This window comes from Hemibagrus wyckioides, linkage group LG04 (assembly GCF_019097595.1).
Source record: "Hemibagrus wyckioides isolate EC202008001 linkage group LG04, SWU_Hwy_1.0, whole genome shotgun sequence".
NCBI classification, from domain to species: Eukaryota; Metazoa; Chordata; class Actinopteri; order Siluriformes; family Bagridae; genus Hemibagrus; species Hemibagrus wyckioides.
In genome coordinates this window covers 13,511,871-13,532,702 of record NC_080713.1, presented here as the reverse complement: position 1 = coordinate 13,532,702, position 20,832 = coordinate 13,511,871, and the positions used below count along the sequence as shown (strand labels likewise).

Below are 20,832 nucleotides of genomic sequence, written 5' to 3'. Positions count from 1 at the left end.
CAAACGCAACATAACCCGTATAAATAGGGAAGGTAATCATAGAAATATAAGAAACAGGTGTGCAGAGGCACAACATAAACAAAAGCACATGAAACATAAAGAAACCCTGTCAGACCACCCTCTAATGTTCTGGCAGGGAAATGTCCAACCGACCTGACAGTTTGCTTTTGTGGATTTAGTAAACTTTGCTAATGGATTCTACACCCTCCATGTCTGTGGGATCATTGCAGTTATATGTAGTAAGATAATCTGAAAACAATTAGCAACAAGACTAGGGAATATGATTGAGCAAGTAATTCACTTTGTCCAGACTTGCTGTGTGCCTGGCTGGTCAATCTTCATCAACATATATATAATTTAGAATATTTTGGATGCCTCCAGGTTACTGGGCTTGAACACATCTTGAATTAATAGACCAGAAAAAGGCCTTGGATAAGGTTGAAAACAAATACTTGTGGAGGATGTTAGAGTGTTAGAAAGGTTCAACTCAAATTTCATAGACATCATCAAGGATTTGCATGTCATTGAGAGTGTACAGAAATGTAATGGTGGTTTAAATGCAACTTATAAAGCATGTATGGGTATTAGGCAAGGCTGTTCTCTGTCCAGTATAATATACACCTTAGCCATAGAAAAGCTAGTATGAAAGTTAAGAAGTAAAAGTTTAAATGTTTTAGGTCATTTTAGTGGAATAAGCAGAAAAAAATCAAAAAGTCTTAACACAGCCTCTGGAAAGATCTTGTATAGATTATGAGTAAATGTAGTTTACATGAAAATACTGAAAGTACCAGGGTTTACCCACCCTTTGACAGGCAAAAATTGTCATCTACATAAGCAAGAAAAACAAAGTGACACAAAATGCACAACACAATGTATCAAGGACCTTTCAGATTTTAACATTTACAAATGCATGAAAAGTTCAGGCAGACTTGATAGGATGCACCTAAAATGCCCTATAACCTTTATAGGTGAACTTAATTTGACCTTCTCTACACTTTTGATTGCACATGTACAACTGTTCAGTGTTTCAGTACTTTTTGCATAACTTGCTGTTCTCTAACAAGGTGCTTAACAGCAAAATTCACAATGGCGGCACGGCAGTAGCAGGCAGTGGCCACTCCAGACCAAAAATGGTGCTATTGTCCCGTTTTAGCCCGACTTTCACAGCATATGGACTCCAGATACAACGGTGTTCATGTGTACGACCGCCAGACACTACTAGATTATGGGAATCGTGCACAATCTACGGAGAAAGCTTCGTGATCTCGGCTTGCTGCGGAGACCAGGCCCCAAGCCCTCAGCGTTGCCTGATGCCGGTGGCCGGGAGAAGAGTCGATGGAAGCGGTGTGTGAGAAAGCGGAAGTGCGGAAATAGGGCGGGTGTCCATGCTAGGCTAAAAACAAACCCTAGCAGGCCAGCACTTCCATCCATACTTCTGTCAAATGTCTGCTCCCTGGATAATAAACTGGACTACATCTGACTCCAGCGAACTGCACGGCATGAGTACAGAGACTGCTGCGTCTTTGTTTTTACAGAGACGTGGCTCAGTTCCGGACGCCGCCATTCAGATAGCCGGGCTAACCGTGTTTCGTGCCGACAGGAATGCAGCTCTGTGCGGTAAGACTCGTGGTGGTGGTGTGTGTGTTTACATCAACACAGAATGGTGTAAGGACTCTGTGCTTGTCTCTAGTTACAGTTCATCGCTAGTGGAGTTTGTGACTGTTAGAAGCAGACCTTTTTATTTAACCCGAGAATTCACTACTGCTTTCATTATTGGAGTGTACATTCCACCAAGCGCTAATGCTAAGGAGGCTCTGTGTGAGCTGTACGGAGCTATTAGCGAGGTGCAGAATGTTCACCCCGACGGACTGTTTATCATCACCGGAGATCATGCAAATCTCAGAACAGTGCTCCCTAAATTCCATCAACATGTGGACTTTGCTACGAGAGAGGCGAACACAAACATTCCGGGCTCGTATCATGCGCAGCCTCGCCCCCACGTCGGCTACTCAGATCACATCTCTGGGATGTTGATTCCTTGTGCACTTGTGAACACTTGTGAGACGCTTTAAACTAGTTCTGTGCCGAACAGCTAGCAGATGTCTTCACAGACATCTTCAACATCTCCCTGAGCAGCGTTGTCGTCCCAACGTGCCTAAAGTCAACCACCATCGTCCCCGTGCCGTAGAAGTCTCCAGTGTCCTGTCTCAATGACTACCATCCTGTTGCACTCACACCCATCATCATGAAGTGCTTCGAGAGGCTCGTCATGAGGTGCATTAAGAACCTGCTGCCACCTTCACTTGACCCCATGCAGTTTGCGTATCGTCCAAATCGCTGCACAGACGATGCCATCAGCACAACCCTCCATCTGGCCCTCACACACCTGGACAATAAAGACACTTACCTATGAATGCTGTTTATTGACTTCAGTTCAGCATTCAATATGATCATTCCTCAGCACCTGATCGAGAAGCTGAGTCTGCTAGGCATCAACACCTCCCTCGGCAATTGGATCCTGGATTTCCTGGCTGGAAGACCTCAGTCAGTCCGGATTGGGAACAGCATCTCCAGCACCACCACACTGAGCACTGGAGCTCCTCAGGGCTGTGTGCTCAGTCCACTGTTGTTCACTTTGCTGACTCATGACTGTGCAGCAATGCACAGCTCTAATCATATCATCAAGTTCGCTGATGACACGACCGTGGTGGGTCTTATCAGCAAGAATGATGAGTCAGCGTATAGAGAGGAAGTGCAACAACTAGCAGCCTGGTGTAAAGTCAATAACCTGTCGACAAGACTAAAGAGATGGTTGTTGACTTCAGGACAGCAAAGAGTGACCATTCTCCACTGAACATCGATGGGTCCATCATGGAGATCGTCAAGAGCACCAAATTCCTTGGTGTTCACCTGGCAGAGGACCTCACCTGGTCACTCAACACCAGCTCCATCACCAGGAAAGCCCAGCAGTGTATCTACTTTCTGCGAAGGCTGAGGAAGGCTCATCTTCCACCTCCCATCCTGACCACCTTCTACAGAGGGACCATCAAGAGCATCCTAAGCAGCTGCATCACTGCCTGGTTTGGGAATTGCACCGTCTTGGACCGCAAGACCCTTCTGCGTATAGTGAGGACAGCTGAGAAGATCATCGGAGTCTCTCTTCTCTCTATCACAGACATTTACTACACACGCTGCATCTGCAAAGCTAACAGCATTGTGGATGATCCCACACACCCCTCACACACACTCTTCACCCTTCTGCCATCCAGAAAGAGGTACCGAAGCATTCAGACCCACACAACCAGACTGTTAAACAGTTTCTTCCCTCAGGCAATCAGGTATCTCAACAGAGAACTGAGCTGAGCTGGACACACGCACATGCACACACACACACATACAACCAAGATCTGATCTCAAAGGAGAACTGAACTGTGCTGGACACGGACACACACACATACATAACACATACACACAAAAAAAAGAACTGAACTGTGCTGGAAATAGTCAGACACGCAAACAAACTAAATTGTCCTGTTTGCATGCACATGTCACTTTACATTTATATTTATATTAATCCTGTTTACATCATTTTACATTGTAAAATGACAGTTTGTCATTTTACACACTCTATACACTGTTCTTTCATTGACAAATATTGTCTTGTTCATTGCACAAAGTCTTGTCTTGTCTTCCTGTGCACTTCTGTTGTATGTCTAGTCCTTAAAGATTGCACATTAAGTATAGTTTAATTTTTTTAGTTTAATTTTAATTTTTAAATTATAGTTTAATTTTTTTGCATCTGCGTTATAGCTCTATGTTTGTCTGCGTCACTGTACTTTGTCTGTGTTATGTATTCACAGTTTGACATCATGAGACCAAGACGACACCTAACAATTGATCAACAGTACTTTACCACTGCGAGGCTGCAAACAGGATGTTCTCAGAAGGAAGTGGCCACTGAGCTTAGAGTGTCACAGAGTGTCATCAGCAGGTTGCGACAGAGATACAGAGAGACTGGAAGAGTCACAGGAAAGCAAAGAAGTGGATGTCTTTTGGTGCTCAGTGCTGTTCTCTGATGAAACTCAATTCACGTTGAGCAGAAATGATGGCCGCCAACAATGTTGGAGACATCAAGGAGAGCACTTTGCATCAGCCACTGTTGTCACCAGACGAGCCTTTGGTGGTGGTGGTGGTACAGTCTGGGCAGGTGTGTCTACTCAATACAGAACTGCCCTACATCTTGTGAAAGGTACAGTGACAAGCCAATACTACCTGAATAACATCATTAATCCAGTCATTGTGCCCCTACATGAATAACACAGGCCTAATTTCATCTTCATGGATAACAATGCTCAAGCTCATCGAGGTCGCATCATTAGGGAATGGCTGCTGGAGGCTGGGGTACCTCAAATGGAGTGGTCTGCACTTTCTCCAGACCTGAATCCCATAAAAAAACCTATGGGATCAGCTGAGTTGCTGTGTAGTGGCTCGTAACCCTGCACCCCAGAACCTCAATGACCTGAGGGCTGCCCTTCAAGAAGAGTGGAATGCCATGCCTCAGCAGACAATAAGTCAACAGCATGAGATGTCGTTGTCAAGCTGTAATTGATGGTCAAGGGCACATGACAAATTACTGAGACATTGACATTTTTTGTTGTGGTATACCCACCACTGTTGTTGGCTTTTGTTTCAATAAATTGTTTGGCCTGAGGAAATCACCACTGCAGGCTTAACTTTCATGACATAATATCACTGTAGCGTGAACTTTTTACATGTGTAGTGTATGTAAGCATTGTCTCAGCATTGAATTCTGATCTTTTAAAAAAAGGTTTTAATTCACTTTTTTAAACTTTTTAAACAAATCATTTGTTTTCATTATTACATCTTTGTTTATTTATCTACATTTCTTATTTATGTATTTGACTAGTTTTTATCTATTTATTTATTAAACAAGGGAGCTGAAAGAAAAGTGAGGATGCTCATTTATTAGCCTACTAAAGCAACCACATAAACCACTGTTTCGAAGCATCTTTCACATCAAAGCCAGATAAATAGTCCACAATCCATGGAGCTATCCATAGACTCACTGCTAACAGGACTAAGCCTGCCAAACTGCCAACCCAGAGAGTTTTTTCTTGCCACAAGCTTGCTCATTAGGGATACATATAAAATGGATAAATATAAATATGATAGAGATGAATATCATCTCCAAGATGGCGGTGCAGCAGTAGGATGCAGAGGCCACTCCAGACCAAAAATGGTGCTATTGTCCTGTTATAGCTCGACTTCCACGGCATATGGACACCAGATACAACTGTGATCATGTATACGACCGCCAGACACTACTGAGATGTGGGAATCATGCACCAACTAACGTGCATGATGACCTATGGAAAAACCCAACATGCCTAAAGTAATTACATACCTATTTTTTGTTAGAGGGAGCACAATCCTCTCCTGGAGGTTTACATGGAGACTGAAGAGATTCTTGTAGTCAGTCAATCTTTCAAATGATGTGTTCTCATTACCTTATTCAAAGTCTTATACAATAATCTGCCTACTAAAAGCTGTTGGTATTGTTTAATACACTGGGCATTATTTATCAAGCTGTATCCAAATGGATTTATTTGGTAAAAGGTTGTATAAGCATTAACACAAAAAATAATACCTTATAGACTCTTCATATGTTACTTTCTCCCTGCCTCTGTGCTGTCCTTTGTCCTCCTGTTGCACATGCTATAATATATGTACACTGATAAGAAAGTTTTAAACACCTAAACACTTATGTACCTGCTGAATCAGGCTGGGGATCCATCCAGCCTGCAACCATGTAATTACCAACAATTACTCTCACTTGTTTAAAAGTATGCCTTAGGGTTTAAATCCATGAGGTGGATTGCTCCCAAAGCTTAGGACCCTTGAGTTCTGTCCACCTTCTCTGGCCTCCTTATGCTACAATTAATTGCTAAATTTAACTTACACACTATGCTACACTTTATCACTAAACTTAATTGCTACTTTTTTTAATTTATTTTTTTCACTTCACTTAATCATCTTTTTCACTGACTTTTGCCTTTTTTGCCACACTTTCCTCGCTTTCACTTGCAGGGCGTTTCAATAAAAACCTGTCCAAGGAGGCTTTTTTCTTCCTCCCTTTCAAAATGTTTGGAAAATAAGTGAGGAATTGTCGTTACACAGAGCCAATGCATGACCTGGAGAGATAACCACGTGAACTGACCGCTCGCTGGGCTACCTAGTGGCGGGTGGCATAAGCTCACTCGCTCGTAACTCAGATCTTGGCTCATATCTTAAAGCAAAAAAATTGACAGAGCGACGGCTTGTATCTCAGAAAACTCGTAAGTTCATGCACTCGTAAGTCAAGGTTTCACTCTATCTATCTATCTATCTATCTATCTATCTATCTATCTATCTATCTATCTATCTATCTATCTATCTATCAAACCTCCTGCGCCAATATCGCAGGAATAGTCTCAAGCTTATCCCCATCCAGAGTTCTTGAATCCCAGAGAGGAGGGACCTGAGCCTATGCAACTTGGCTGTGCCCGTCTATCAAAGGAGGAGCGTCAGCACCGAACCAGACAGCATCTTTGCTATTACTGTGGAAAGAGTGGCCACCTACGCAGTCTACGCATGTCCTGAGAGAGCTTCCACATCTCAGGTGGGGAAAAATTTGGTCCCTTCCAATCTTTCTCTCTGCTTGCTAAACTACACTATGCTCAAGAATGTTTCTCCATTCCAGCACTGATAGATTCTGGAGTGGCCATCAACCTCATCGACAGTCAACTCGTTGAGGACTTACATCTGCCCACCGTTCCATGCACCCCTCCGCTATGTGTCAGATCAAGCATCTCACAATACAAATCGGGTTATTTCATTATGAGCATCTGGCCTTCTACATCATCTCCTCTCCTGCCAACCCTATCATACTGGGATTTCCATGGTTTCAACAGCACGTTTCCCAAATTTCATGCAAGGATGGGGAGGGTTTCAACAATGCTATGCCTAGTCCATGTCTTACCACTTCAGTAGAAATCCCTGAAACCACAGCTCCAGTAATGTGTCCCAAAGTTTACCATGACCTGAGGGAGGTTTCTAGTACAGAAAGGGCAACACACCTCCCACCTCAACACCCCTGGGATTGCGCCATTGATCTGCTTCCCAACAAGGTGCCACCTAAAAGCCGGGTCTACCCCCTTGTGCTACCTGAAAGCAAAGCCATGGAGGAATATATCAAGGAGGTTCTCCCTGCTGGATACATTTGACCCTCAACTTCCCCAGCAGTGGCTGGTTTCTTCTTTGTGGGGGAAAAAGCATGGAGGCCTCCGCCCATGCATTGACTGCAGGTTTTGCTCCTTTGGTTTTGGTTTATTGATTGTGTGTTATTTTCTGCTAATGGATCCTACACAGTCCACCTCTGGCTAATCATTACAAGCATGTTAATTCTTAACAAATCTTCATTACTATGCATTGATTGTACATACATATATAGATCATTTTTATACCTATTTATAATACCTACTACATATGTACACAAGACATTCATTCTCCTGTACATATCACCCCCATAGCTGTATATCTTATCTTGTATATTGTAATTTATTGTAAATATGTGCACTTCTGGTTGGATGCGAACTGCATTTCATTGGCTTTGTACATGTACTCTGCACAATGATAATAAAGTTGAATCTAATTAATCAAATCAAATCTTATCCCCTACCCCTGCTCTCTGAGGCTGAAACTGTAAGTAGGAAGAAGTGAAGAATGCACTACCTGGATGGGTTCATACATGGATGCTAGTGGCAACAGACCCTCTCTATTGTTCCCTCCAGAAGTGCTCAAGGATCACGTCCTGTAAGTATTTTTATTGTTTTCCACTGGCCAAACTATAAACTGAACCACCTTCATCATATTTCATCATAGTATGGTACTCCAAGTCGAAGCTGGACTTCACACAGCAGCAAAGGGAGGAGGCATAGGGCCCATGCACCTCCTGGGTGCTCACAGAACTTGATATATGGGGATATGTGTGGAGTAAATCTTATCATTGGATTCTATAAAAATTTTGTATTATGTCTAAAATACTACTACTGATATTCCAAAAAGTTACAATGAATTACTAGTGAATTTCTGGCCTTTTATAATATTCCTAGGTGCAGACTAGGCTGAAAAACAATTTTTATTTATTAAATTTTTGGACAATGTATATTTTCATAAAATCTTTAAAAATTCTCACCTTAAAACTATAATGAATAAACAAAATCTGTGATGCTCATACTCAACTGAGAAAAGAAATGTTCCACTGAAAACCAAAAGAAAAATGAGCAAAAATAAATAAATAAATAAAAATCTGTTTAGCTGTATTAAGCCTGCCTCCCATCTCATCATTTTTGAGCCATCTCAGGAGTGTGTCACTGTGCCCAAAGTTCATTGTTGCATGCAGGAACTGCTAGACTTTCTGCTAAAAATCCCACAGAAGACCTATTGTGGCACACTTTGCTGAAAAGTTTAATTCTGGCTATGAGTTAAATATGTCAGAACAAACATTTCATCGTCACTTGCTGCATGTGGGGAGGCAAAGCTACGTACCAAATGCTGATCCATATCCACCACTGAAATTGCATGTAGGCATTAGAACAACAGAACTGGACCATGTAGCGTGGTAAGGTAAGGTAAGGTAAGGTAAGGTAAGGTAAGATAAAAACTTTATTGATCCCACAGTCGGGAAATTCAATTGTCACAGCAGTTCAACAGACAGTTAACGTGCAGGTTTTTAACCTAAAGATAGAAAGAAAGAGAATTTAAAAGACAGTAAAAGAAAAGAAATTATGTAAAAATTATAAAAGAAAATGAAGAAGTAAAAATATTGCACAATACAAACAATAATAAACTAAATAACAATACAAATAGTAAAAGAAAGTTAGATTATATAAAATTCTAAAATTATAAAATGTTAAAATATTGCACATTGGAACATCACTGTAATGCAGTGTTGTAAAGTCTGACAGCTGCTGGAATGAATGACCTGTGGTAGTGCTCCTTCCTAGACTGGGGTGTAGCAGTCTGCTGCTGAAGGAGCTACACAGTATCTCCACAGTCCCATACAGGGGGTGAGAGGTGTTGTTCATAATAGATCTCAGCTTGACTAACATCCTCCTCTCACCCACCTCTTCTACCAGGTCCAGTGGGCAGCCCAGGACAGAGCTGGCTCTCCTAACCAGCTTGTTCAGTCTCTTCCTGTCCCAATCTGTACTGTCTCCCACCCAGCAGACTATGGCGTAGAGAATTGCAGAGGCCACGACAGAATCATAAAAAGTCCTTAATAATGTCTTGCTCAGTCCAAAGGACCCTAGTCTCCTTAGCAGTTGGAGGCGACTCTGGCCCTTCTTATATAGACTCAATGTTATCCAGCCAGTCCAGTCTATTGTTCAGGTGGACACCCAGGTACTTGAACCTATCCACCAACTCAATGTCCAAGCCCTGGATGGTCACCAGTGTGTGGTGCGGTGTTCTCCTTCTACGGAAGTAAATCACCATCTCTTTCATCTTACTGGTGTTTAAGTGCAAATGATTACACTCACACCAGTCAACAAAGTCCTTGATGATGTCCCTGTATTCTTGTTCGTTCCTGTCAGATACACATTCAACAATCGCTACCTTATGTACTGTGGTCTGTTGGGTTGGCTGAATTGTATTTAAAGCCTTAGAGAAGTCAAAGAATATGACTCTCACAGTGCTTCAGGTAGACTCCAGGTGAGTCAGTGCCCGGTGCAGCAGATAGATCACTGCGTCATCCACACTGATGCCAGGCTGATATGCAAACTGCAGTTGGTCGAGCACTGTGCACACCAAGGAACAGAGGTTACAGAGGATGATCCTCTCCATGGTCTTCATCAGGTGGGAGATTAAGGCAACAGGTCTGGAGTGGTTCATTTCCTTGGGGTGTGCAATCTTTGGTACTGGAACCACACAGGAAGTTTTCCACAGCATTGAGACCTTCTCCAGGCTGAGGCTCAGATTAAACATGTACCTGACCACCCCACATAGTTGGTCAGCACAATCCCTGAGCAGTCTCAGGCTAATTCTATCTGGCCCTGCAGCCTTCCTTGCTTTTATCTTCCTTAGCTCACACCTCACCTGGTCTGTTGTTAAGGAGAGGGAGGTATGAGAGGACTGAGGTGAGTGAATGGGGGAGAAAGGTTCAGAAAATGTAGGGGGAGCAGTATAGGGAAGTGTGTGAGTGAAGTGTAGGTGAAGATAGTCCAGGGAGGGGGGTAGTTGCTAGACTGGAGTAGGGTGGAGAAGAAGAATGCAGGGTGGGAGAAGAAGTGGGAACCATTCAGGTTAAAAAACAGATTCAACTCGTTCACCCAGAGCTGATCACTGTTAACTGGTCCTCTCCTGCCACTCTGACCATGCCCTGAGATGGTTTTCAGTCATCTCCACACATCACGGACATTGTTATGTGATAACTGTGCCTCCAGTTTCTTTCTGTAACTGTCCTTACACCATCTCATCTTGTATTCGAGTTCCTTCTGAACTCTTTTAAGCTCATCTTTATTCCCTGAAATAAAAGCCATCTTCTTCTCGTTTAGCAGGTCTTTGAGCTCAGGGGTCACCCAGGGTTTATTATTGGAGAAACACAGTACCCTTCAAGATGGTACAGTATTCTCCACAGAAAAAATGATATACTCTGTGATGCAGTGGGTGAGACCATCAATGTCCTCACCATAAGAGCTGCAGAGTGTCTCCCAGCCTGTAGTATCGAAACAGTCTCTCAGTCTCTCACAGACTTCCTCGGACCAGATCTTCACAGACTTTTTCTGAGGTGGTTCTCTTTTCACCCTGGGTGTGTATTCAGGAAGCAGACGGACGAGGTTGTGATCTGAACGGCCCAACGGGAGAAGGGGGAAGGAGCTGTATGCATCCTTAACATTTGCATACAGCAAGTCTAGTGTTTTATTGTCTCTGGTATAGCATTGAACATATTGTGTGAATGTGGGAAGAGTGGAAGATAGACAGGCATGGTTGAAGTCACCAGGAATGAGAAGGAGAGACTGCGGGTGTTGGGTCTGTAACTGAGTTACAACACTGTATTGTAGATTGCGTGCAGCTGCAGTATCGGCTAAAGGAGGTATGCACACATTGATCGCGATAACGTGTGAAAACTCCCTCGGAAGGTAATATGGCCAAATGCTGACAGCGAGTAACTCAATGTCTTAGGTGCAGTGTCGTTCCTTAACACTAATGTGCACTGGGTTACACCACTTCTCGTTTAAAAACACCGCCAGACCCTCTCCTTTCCTCTTTCCGCAACTTTCCTGTCTGCCTGTACAATTTTAAATCCATCCAGAGTTACCATAGAGTCAGATGTAAGATCATTCTCAGTAAAAAACATAAGGCTGCACTCCCGGTATTCTCTCTGCAGCCGGGCAAGCGCCGTTAGCTCATTCATGTTATTGGGGAGGGAGCGGACATTTCCCATGATAATAGATGGTAAACATGGTTTATACTTCCATTTCCTCTCCTTGCATCTTAGTCCTGCTCTGCAGCCTCTTCTCCTTCTCTGTATCTCTGAAGGAATCTCTGGTTTCTGCCCATAGTCCAGCGCGACTTAGAGCTAACAGCGAGTCCCGTGTGTAAACAATGGAGCCATGACTGACAGGGTCTCCCAAGGCAATTCCAAATAGTCCAAAAAGAGTACAAGGCATACTGCAAAAGTAACCAGCCTGGACCCCTTAGTTGTCTAGTTGCATGAGGATTTGATGAAATGCATAAAAATACAAAAAACATGCCAAGAAACATTAAACAAAACAAAAAAAGCAGAAAAGAAGGCAGAGCTGCTGTGACTGGCTGCCACTCATGCGGCGCCATCTTGGATTTTTGAAGGTGCTCTGTTCTGATGAATCACATTTTATTTAACATCATGTGGACAGCCAGGTGCCTGTGCATTGCTTTCCTGGGGAAGAGATGGCACCAGGATGCACTTTGGGAAGAAGGCAAGCGGCAATGGCTCTGGGCAAAGTTCTGTTCTTAAACCTTTGTTCAAGGCATTCCTGTGGATGTTACTTTGACTTATGCCATCCACCTAAATATTGTTTTAGATTAATTACACCCCTTTGCCATAACAATATTCTTTAACGGTAGTGGCTTCTTTCAGCAGTAATTTTATTTTATTCAGGAATTCACTTCAGTATCTCACTCTTGGTAAGGGCATATGTGGTATGTGCTGTACAAACAATTCATAAGGCTGTTAAAGCCAGTGGAATACTTCTGCCACTCACTTGATAGAAATGTCGGCAGTGAAATTGCTCTTCACTGACCACTTAATGTAACATAAAGAGATAGACCAGTAGGGATATGTTTCTACCTGTTTGTCCATGGCCTGCCACAGACCTGCCTGTACTGGGATCTGAATTGGTAGAAGTCCATCAAAAAATTCCAACAACAGTGAGCAAGTATCTGGTGGAATTATTCAAAGTACAGTCGTACTTCAATTTCCTGACAACTAGCTTCAACAATATCAAATGGATGAAATGGATGCATGAACAGACCATCACTTCCCTCCTGTCTCTAACACCCTTCACTTTTTTTTTTTGCATTAATGCCACCTGTTTGGTGTCTGTCTTTTGCATGCTGCCGATGCAAGCAGTTGTGTTAGTACATGTGTTAGTACAGTAATTGTTAGTTTTTGCATGTGTTTGTATGTGTTTGTTTTTTTTTCCTTTTTTTGTGGGGGTGGTAGTGGTGGCTCTGTGGGTTACTACTCAGAAGGTTGTCCATTCAAATATCAGGACTGGCAGTCTGCCACTGTTCTTACTGTGTAATTATAATACTATTTGGATAAAGGATTCAGACAAATAAACAAGTTTGTATGTTTGTATGAGGTATGTTTGTACCTGGCTTGAGAGCCGTCTAATGGAGCAGTAACCAAATGTCTCCTGCTGTCTTTGTTGAAAACCAAGGCCTTGCCACTGGCTAAAACCCCACAACCAAAGCTGACCTCTGCCCCATGCAGAGAGGAGAAGCTGTGGTAAGAGGAGAGCCTTGGACTAGAAAACCCCTCTGACAGAAATGCGGGAAATGTCTGAGTAGCTATCTCACAAGATTGCCCACTGAAACCCGGGTCACACCTAAAAAAGAATCATGGAAACAGAGAGTACCATTATTATTAAAACATTTATATAATAATAAACCCATATATTCCATGTACAGATTGTGCAAAACAAAGCAGTTGTCCCCAAAGAAAAGTCAATATTGTTTTAGAACATCCACATATCCACATGGAGTGTGCATACTTGCATCCACTGCGTGAACATTGTCCTCTCCCTGAGCAAAAATGCAGACAGGCTGGGCCGATATATACTATAAAGTATAAAGAAAGGAAAAATAAAGTAATACATTAGTAATACAAAAGAATTTTTTGTGCTTAAAATAAACTTAAGCATAATTGTCCTGACTGCTTAACATAATTTTAAACAGCATTATCTTGACCAGTCTTTAATTATTATTTTTTATTTACAGCCTTAATGCTTTATACAGCATTATCAACATATTATTCTACATAGCCTACATTTTTTGATGTAAAAAATTAAACCTAAATAAAAAAACATCAGATCCACCTTTAATAGGGTTTATAACAAAATACAACAACAAAAAAAGTAGAGAAAAACAAATAGATACATTTTAGAGGGAAAAGAAAAAAAACTAAAATAATTTGCTAAATTTTTGTTTGTAATATGTTATTTAATGTTTGGGGTAAGTTTTAGTTTTTTCTTGTTTTTGGGGGTTGGTCTCCATCTGAATTTTAATCCACTCTTTCCAAATGTAAAAACAAATTGTGGGATCTTCTGTACACATCACAGGATTTATTCCACAGGTTTTCAAAAGGGTTTAAATTAAGTCCTCTGACTAGTCCAAAAAGTTGGTCTTCTTCTACTGAAGGCCTACCTTTGTTGTATAGAATATAAACACTACTCACAAAAAAGTTAAGGATATTTCGGGTGAAATTTCAGGATGCACCTAAAATGCACTATAACCTTTACAGGTAAACTTAATTTGACCTTCTCTACACTTTTGAATGCACATGTCCAACTGTTCAGTGTTTCGGTACTTTTTGCATAACTTGCTGTTCTCTAACAAGGTGCTTAACGGCAAAATTCACAACTGGTGTTTGGTCCATGAATCGACCAATACATTTTCTGGTTCAATTAGAATTGTTATTTAAATAGTCCTCTTTATCATGCTGTTCGCATTTTGACATCATGAGACCAAGACGACACCTAACAATTGATCAACAGTACCTCACCATTGCGAGGCTTCAAACAGGATATTCTCAGAGGGAAGTGGTTACGTCATCATCTTGCATGGGCCAGGGAGCAGATACGCTAGACGAGGGACCAGGGGGCCTCAGTGCTGTTCTCTGATGTAATTCAATTCACGTTGAGCAGAAATGATGGCCGCCAACGATGTTGGAGACCTCAAGCATCAGCCACTGTTGTGGTGGTGTTACAGTCTGGGCAGGTGTGTCTACTCAATACAGAACTGCCCTACATCTTGTGAATGGTACAGTGACAAGCCAATACTACCTGAATAACATTAATCCAGTCATTGTGCCCTGCATGAACAACACAAGCCTAATTTCATCTTCATGGATGACAATGCTCCAGCTTATCGAGGTCACATCATTAGGGAACAGCTGCTGGAGGCTGGGGTACCTCAAATGGAGTGGCCTGCACTTTCTCCAGACCTGAATCCCATAGAAAACCTATGGGTTCAGCTGAGTTGCCGTGTAGAGGCTCATAACCCTGTACCCCAGAAACTCAATAACCTGAAGGCCGCCCTTCAAGAAGATTGGAATGCCATGCCTCAGCGACTTGTGAACAGCATGAGATGTCATTGTCAAGCTGTAATTGATGGTCAAGGGCATATGACAAATTATTGAGACATTGACATTTTTTGTTGTGGTATACCCACCACTGTTGTTGGCTTTTGTTTCAATAAATTGTTTGGGATGAGGAAATAACCATTGCATGCTTCTACTTAAATGCCCTATTTTCATGATATCACTGTAACGTGAACTTTTTACATTTTCCATAAATTTCACCCAAAAGCCAAGTATCCTTAACTTTTTGTGAGTAGTGTACTTTACAACCTTAGCTGAAACATCGTCAGTTGCCTAACAATATATGTGTCACAATAATAAAGGTATATGTATATGTCACTATGGTATCCCATTTTCATGTTGATGATGGACTTCATTATACATCATTTTTTTTAAAACTCTGTTAGGTTTGATTCCTTTGGACACTGAGATCCATTACATACTGATCTGTATTTGAGGTTAATCAGAATCATTTCACTGAAGACTGGTGTACAATAATTACGATGTGCAGACTCATGCAACCAGGTTTATGGTTTATGTTATAATGTTTGTCATTTTTTACACCAGAATAACACTTTAGTTAAATACAAAGGGTGGCGATTCAGTGGTAGCACAGTAGTTAATACATTAGACATTTGATTAGAAGGTTGTGAATTAAAATCCCAGCCTTACTAAGCAGGCAGTGCAGCTGTGTGTGTGTGTATATATATATATATATATATATATATATATATAGTTTTTCATTTTGTGCTCTATCGCTTAACTTAACTTACTTGCTAAATTTAACTTGCACACTATGCTACACTTTACAGCTAAACTTAATTGCTACTTTTTTTTTTTTCACTTCACTTAATCTTCTTCTTCACTGACTTTTGGTTTGGGAGGTTTGTTTCTTCCTCCCTTTCAAAATGTTTGGAAAATGAATGAGGCAAGTGTCGTTACACAGCAGCAATACACGACCTGGAAAGATAACCACGTGAACTGACCGCTCACTGGGCTACCAAGTGGTGGGGGGCATAAGATTGCTCGCTTGTAAATCAGATCTCAGCTTGTATCTTAAAGCAAAAAAATCGACCGAGCGACGGCTTGTATCTCAGAAAACTCGTAAGTTGATTCACTTGTAAGTCAAGGTTTCACTGTATACATATATATATATATATATATATATATATATATATATAAATATATATATATATATACATACATATATATATACATATATATATATATATATATATATACACATACATATATATATATATATATATATATATATATATATATATATATATATATATATACATAAATACATATATATATATATATATATATATATACATATATATATATATATATATATATATATATATATATATATATATATACATATACATACATATACATAAATATATATATATACATATATACACTATATTGCCAAAAGTATTCGCTCACCCATCCAAATAATCAGAATCAGGTGTTCCAATCACTTCCATGGCCACAGGTGTATAAAATCAAGCACCTAGGCATGCAGACTGTTTTTACAAACATTTGTGAAAGAATGGGTCGCTCTCAGGAGCTCAGTGAATATAGTGTATATAGTATACATAGTATACTATATACTATATATATAGTATAGTGTATATAGTGTATATAAAAGTATACACTATACATTTTTGTGTATACAAAAGCCAAAAGTATTCGCTCACCTGCCTTGACTCACATATGAACTTAAGTGACATCCCATTCCTAATCCATAGGGTTCAATATGACGTCGGTCCACCCTTTGCAGCTATAACAGCTTCAACTCTTCTGGGAAGGCTGTCCACAAGGTTTAGGAGTGTGTTTATGGGAATTTTTGACCATTCTTCCAGAAGCGCATTTGTGAGGTCACACACTGATGTTGGACGAGAAGGCCTGGCTCTCAGTCTCCTCTCTAATTCATCCCAAAGGTGTTCTATCGGGTTGAGGTCAGGACTCTGTGCAGGCCAGTCAAGTTCATCCACACCAGACTCTGTCATCCATGTCTTTATGGACCTTGCTTTGTGCACTGGTGCACAGTCATGTTGGAAGAGGAAGGTGCCAGCTCCAAACTTTTCCCACAAAGTTGGGAGCATGGAATTGTCCAAAATGTCTTGGTATGCTGAAGCATTCAGAGTTCCTTTCACTGAAACTAAGGGGCCAAGCCCAGCTCCTGAAAAACAACCCCACACCATAATCCCCCCTCCACCAAACTTTACACTTGGCACAATGCAGTCAGACAAGTGCCGTTCTCCTGGCAACCGCCAAACCCAGACTCGTCCATCAGATTGCCAGATGGAGAAGCGCGATTCGTCACTCCAGAGAACGCGTCTCCACTGCTCTAGAGTCCAGTGGCGGCGTGCTTTACACCACTGCATCCGACGCTTTGCATTGCACTTGGTGATGTATGGCTTGGATGCAGCTGCACGGCCATGGAAACCCATTCCATGAAGCTCTCTGCGCACTGTTCTTGAGCTAATCTGAAGGCCACATGAAGTTTGGAGGCCTGTAGCGATTGACTTTGCAGAAAGTTGGTGACCTCTTCGCACTATGCATCTCAGCATCCGCTGATCCCGCTCCGTCAGTTTATGTGGCCTACCACTTCGTGGCTGAGTTGCTGTCGTTCCCAAACACTTCCACGTTCTTATAATACAGCTGACAGTTGACTGTGGAATATTTAGGAGCGAGGAAATTTCACGACTGGACTTGTTGCACAGGTGGCATCCTATCACAGTTCCACGCTGGAATTCACTGAGCTCCTAAGTGACCCATTCTTTCACAAATGTTTGTAAAAACAGTCTGCATGCCTAGGTGCTTGATTTTATACACCTGTGGCCATGGAAGTGATTGGAACACCTGATTCTGATTATTTGGATGGGTGAGCGAATACTTTTGGCAATATAGTCAATATATATATATATATATATATATATATATATATATATATATATGTATATATACATATATATATATATATATATATATATATATATATATATATATATATATATATATATTGTAAATGGAAGGATAAGTCTGGAGTCTGGCTGGCTCTTCACACTGCTGAATTTTTTGGATAAGTGAATTTTAATTGGATAAATATGGGAGTGTAATGAGAGTTCTGTTCTGTCATACAAATCTCTTTTCCTGTCTAACTAAATACCCAGCATATAACAAGTCTTTTAGGTCATGCTACTAAAATAGACTATACTATGCCTTCCGGGTGTACATAATTAGTATTACGGGGCTTGAGAGCACGGAAGTGGCAGTTGCTGATGAGAATTAGGGTTAGTGGGAGCTGCAGAGCTGCATTCTGTGACAGGTCATTTATGCAATTGAACAATTAAAGGATCTTCACATCTTCATTCCTTACATACATTGTCTTCACTTATTTTATGGTTGCACATTTCATGCACACCTTAGTATAAAACTTAAATAATAAATTAGGAATTAAAGGAAAATCAGACAATGCCGATTAGTTTCATTTTTACATCACAAATACCTGCCATTGTAATAGGGTTGTGTAGATGCATTATAACCGCTTTATATTATATATCAGGATTGTGCAAAGTTATTTGGTAGGTGAGAAGAAATGCTGTAAAGTAAGGATATTTCAAAAATAGATTTTAATTGTTTATTATTGCCAGGAGCTCCCGGGACAGTTCTCCGCTAGACCACCAGGGAACTGGCAGGCATTCCACTATAGCCTGCTTTTTGTTGCTTTCCCCATGTGCCTTGTGCCGTGCCTTTCCTATTATTCTGCTTTCCCACCTTCCCACCTGTTCCCCATTTACCTTAATGTGTTGTCCTTTATATATTAGTCCTTTCATACCTATGTTTGTCAGTCATTGTTTTGGCCTTCAAGTGGTATTGTGTGATGCTCTTATGTATTCATGACATGTTATGTATTTGTTTCATGTTCAAGTTTTGTTGTTGCATTAGTTTTGTCACAGAATGCAAAGTGAGAACATAAGAAAAAAAATGTAAATCAAATCAATATTTGGTGTGACTACCCTTTGGCTTCAAAGCAGCCTCAATCCTTATACTTGCAGACTTTGTACTCTTACACAAATTCAGTGATATTTTTGGGTCAGTTTCAGGTGTATGATTAACCAATTATACCAAGCAGGTGCTAATTACCACCAATTTCATATGTAGGTTGAAATACATTCATTAACTGATATAGTAGTGTTGGAGGCTTAAAGCTGCATGAGGAACAGCCAACCTCTGCTAATAAGGTGAGTTTGTTTCATGTTGCTCCCTGGCAAAGATGTCGTAGGGAAGAACAAGGAGTTCTGGAAGAGTTGGTTTGGTCCCCACATAGCCCTTATCTCAACATCCTCAAATCTGTCTGTGATTACATGAAGATACAGAAGGATTTGGTGGCAACCAACCTGCCGACTTCCTTTAAAAACTGTGTGCAAGTGTATCTTGAAGAATTTATGCTGTTTTGCCGGTATAGGGTGGTAACACCAGATACTGATTAGATTTTCATTTCGATTCTGTTCATTTACTTTCCATTTTGTTAACTGCTAAATTAGCACTCCTATTTTTAAAAGCATTCTTACTTTATAGCATTTTTTCACACCTGCCTAAAACTTTGCACAGTACACTCTCTGTCTCTCTCTCTCTCTATATATATATATATGTATATATATACACACACGTGTGTGTGCTGCTAAATTCTTATCATTACATTTTAGAATAACAAGTTTATTGATATTCAGTAAGATGGTAACCATCACCATTGTCAATGGCCCACATATTGCCAATTCCAGTTCCAGTCTGTATCCAGCGAAACTGAGTGCTCTCTGTAAGGGCAGCATTGGGAAGAGGGACAGAAATCCTTGTCCACCTACACACGTATACATATACAAATAAAATTGTTAACCAACATTATGTACTTCATTACTCAACAACTAATTAACAATCAATATAATCCACATTTAAATATGGTAAACATAGAGACATTTGAAGAATTAAACATAAAGACAATTAGACAAAGCAAATATACCATATGACATTGATCTAATAAAAGAAATTATCAATAAACAGCCCACAAGCAAAAAGATTCAAATAGCTATGCAGAAATTTTTATGCATTTTTTTAACACAATTTTGAGTGTATGTTATTTCTCTATTATGTTATTTCTCTACCATTTTTTAAAAACATCATTAATTGAAGAATGATTAACATCCTTGTAAAACACAGTGTCTAGAGTTAAGGTGATGTTAACAACCTGCACACACAAGTTTACCTAAAGTCTAATTTCATAATCAGTTTTCCTAAGTGATGTAGAGGGTAAGCATATGGCACTCTAGTTAGGACTTCTGAGAGCTGGGCTACTGGGGGAAAGGCATACTGGCAGAGCCTTGGCCATGTCTGCACCAGAGCATTTAGGCCCAGAGGGCCACTCTCCGGGCCTCAGCAACTGCCTCAACAGGAAGTCTGCATCCTGATTTACATGCACTGGGATGAAAATAGCTCTCAGCAAAAGAAACCTGGTCTCTGCCCAGAGCAGAATCTGCTGCACCAACCTGTACAGAGGGTGCAACTACAGTGATGACTGACATATGAAACTACCATAGTGTGGTGTGCACATGATAGACCCCGAGGTGAGGGAGAAAGTGTTTAAATGCTAGAAACATGCCCCTCATCTCCAGACAATTTAGGTGCCATGTGAAATAAGGGCCTTTCCAGAAACTGTGAGTGGGGCAGCTGTCTAAGACTATTCCCCAGTTCAAAAGTAAGGCATCCGTCAAGAGACTTGTGACATTGACACACCCCTAGAGTGGGACCCAAGGTCAGGAACCAGGGTCTTTTCCACAAGTGAATGAAGCCCGCAGCATGTAACCATTATTACCCTGAGAGGATGCCTGTGGGGATGAAAGCCCACACCCCTGAGCCAG

At 40.9% G+C, this 20,832-nt stretch overlaps 1 protein-coding gene across 2 annotated transcripts in view; it reads right to left on the bottom strand.

Moving 5' to 3' along the window:
• Positions 1 to 20,832, bottom strand: part of reln (reelin) — a 400,453-nt gene that overhangs the window by 177,061 nt on the left and 202,560 nt on the right. For both annotated transcript variants that reach the window (XM_058387966.1, XM_058387967.1), the window contains exons 16-18: positions 19,669 to 19,778; positions 13,317 to 13,383; positions 12,918 to 13,151 (exon numbers count right to left, since the gene is read on the bottom strand). In XM_058387966.1, the coding sequence (XP_058243949.1) occupies positions 12,918 to 13,151; positions 13,317 to 13,383; positions 19,669 to 19,778 (411 nt within the window). The remainder of the gene's footprint in view (positions 1 to 12,917; positions 13,152 to 13,316; positions 13,384 to 19,668; positions 19,779 to 20,832) is intronic.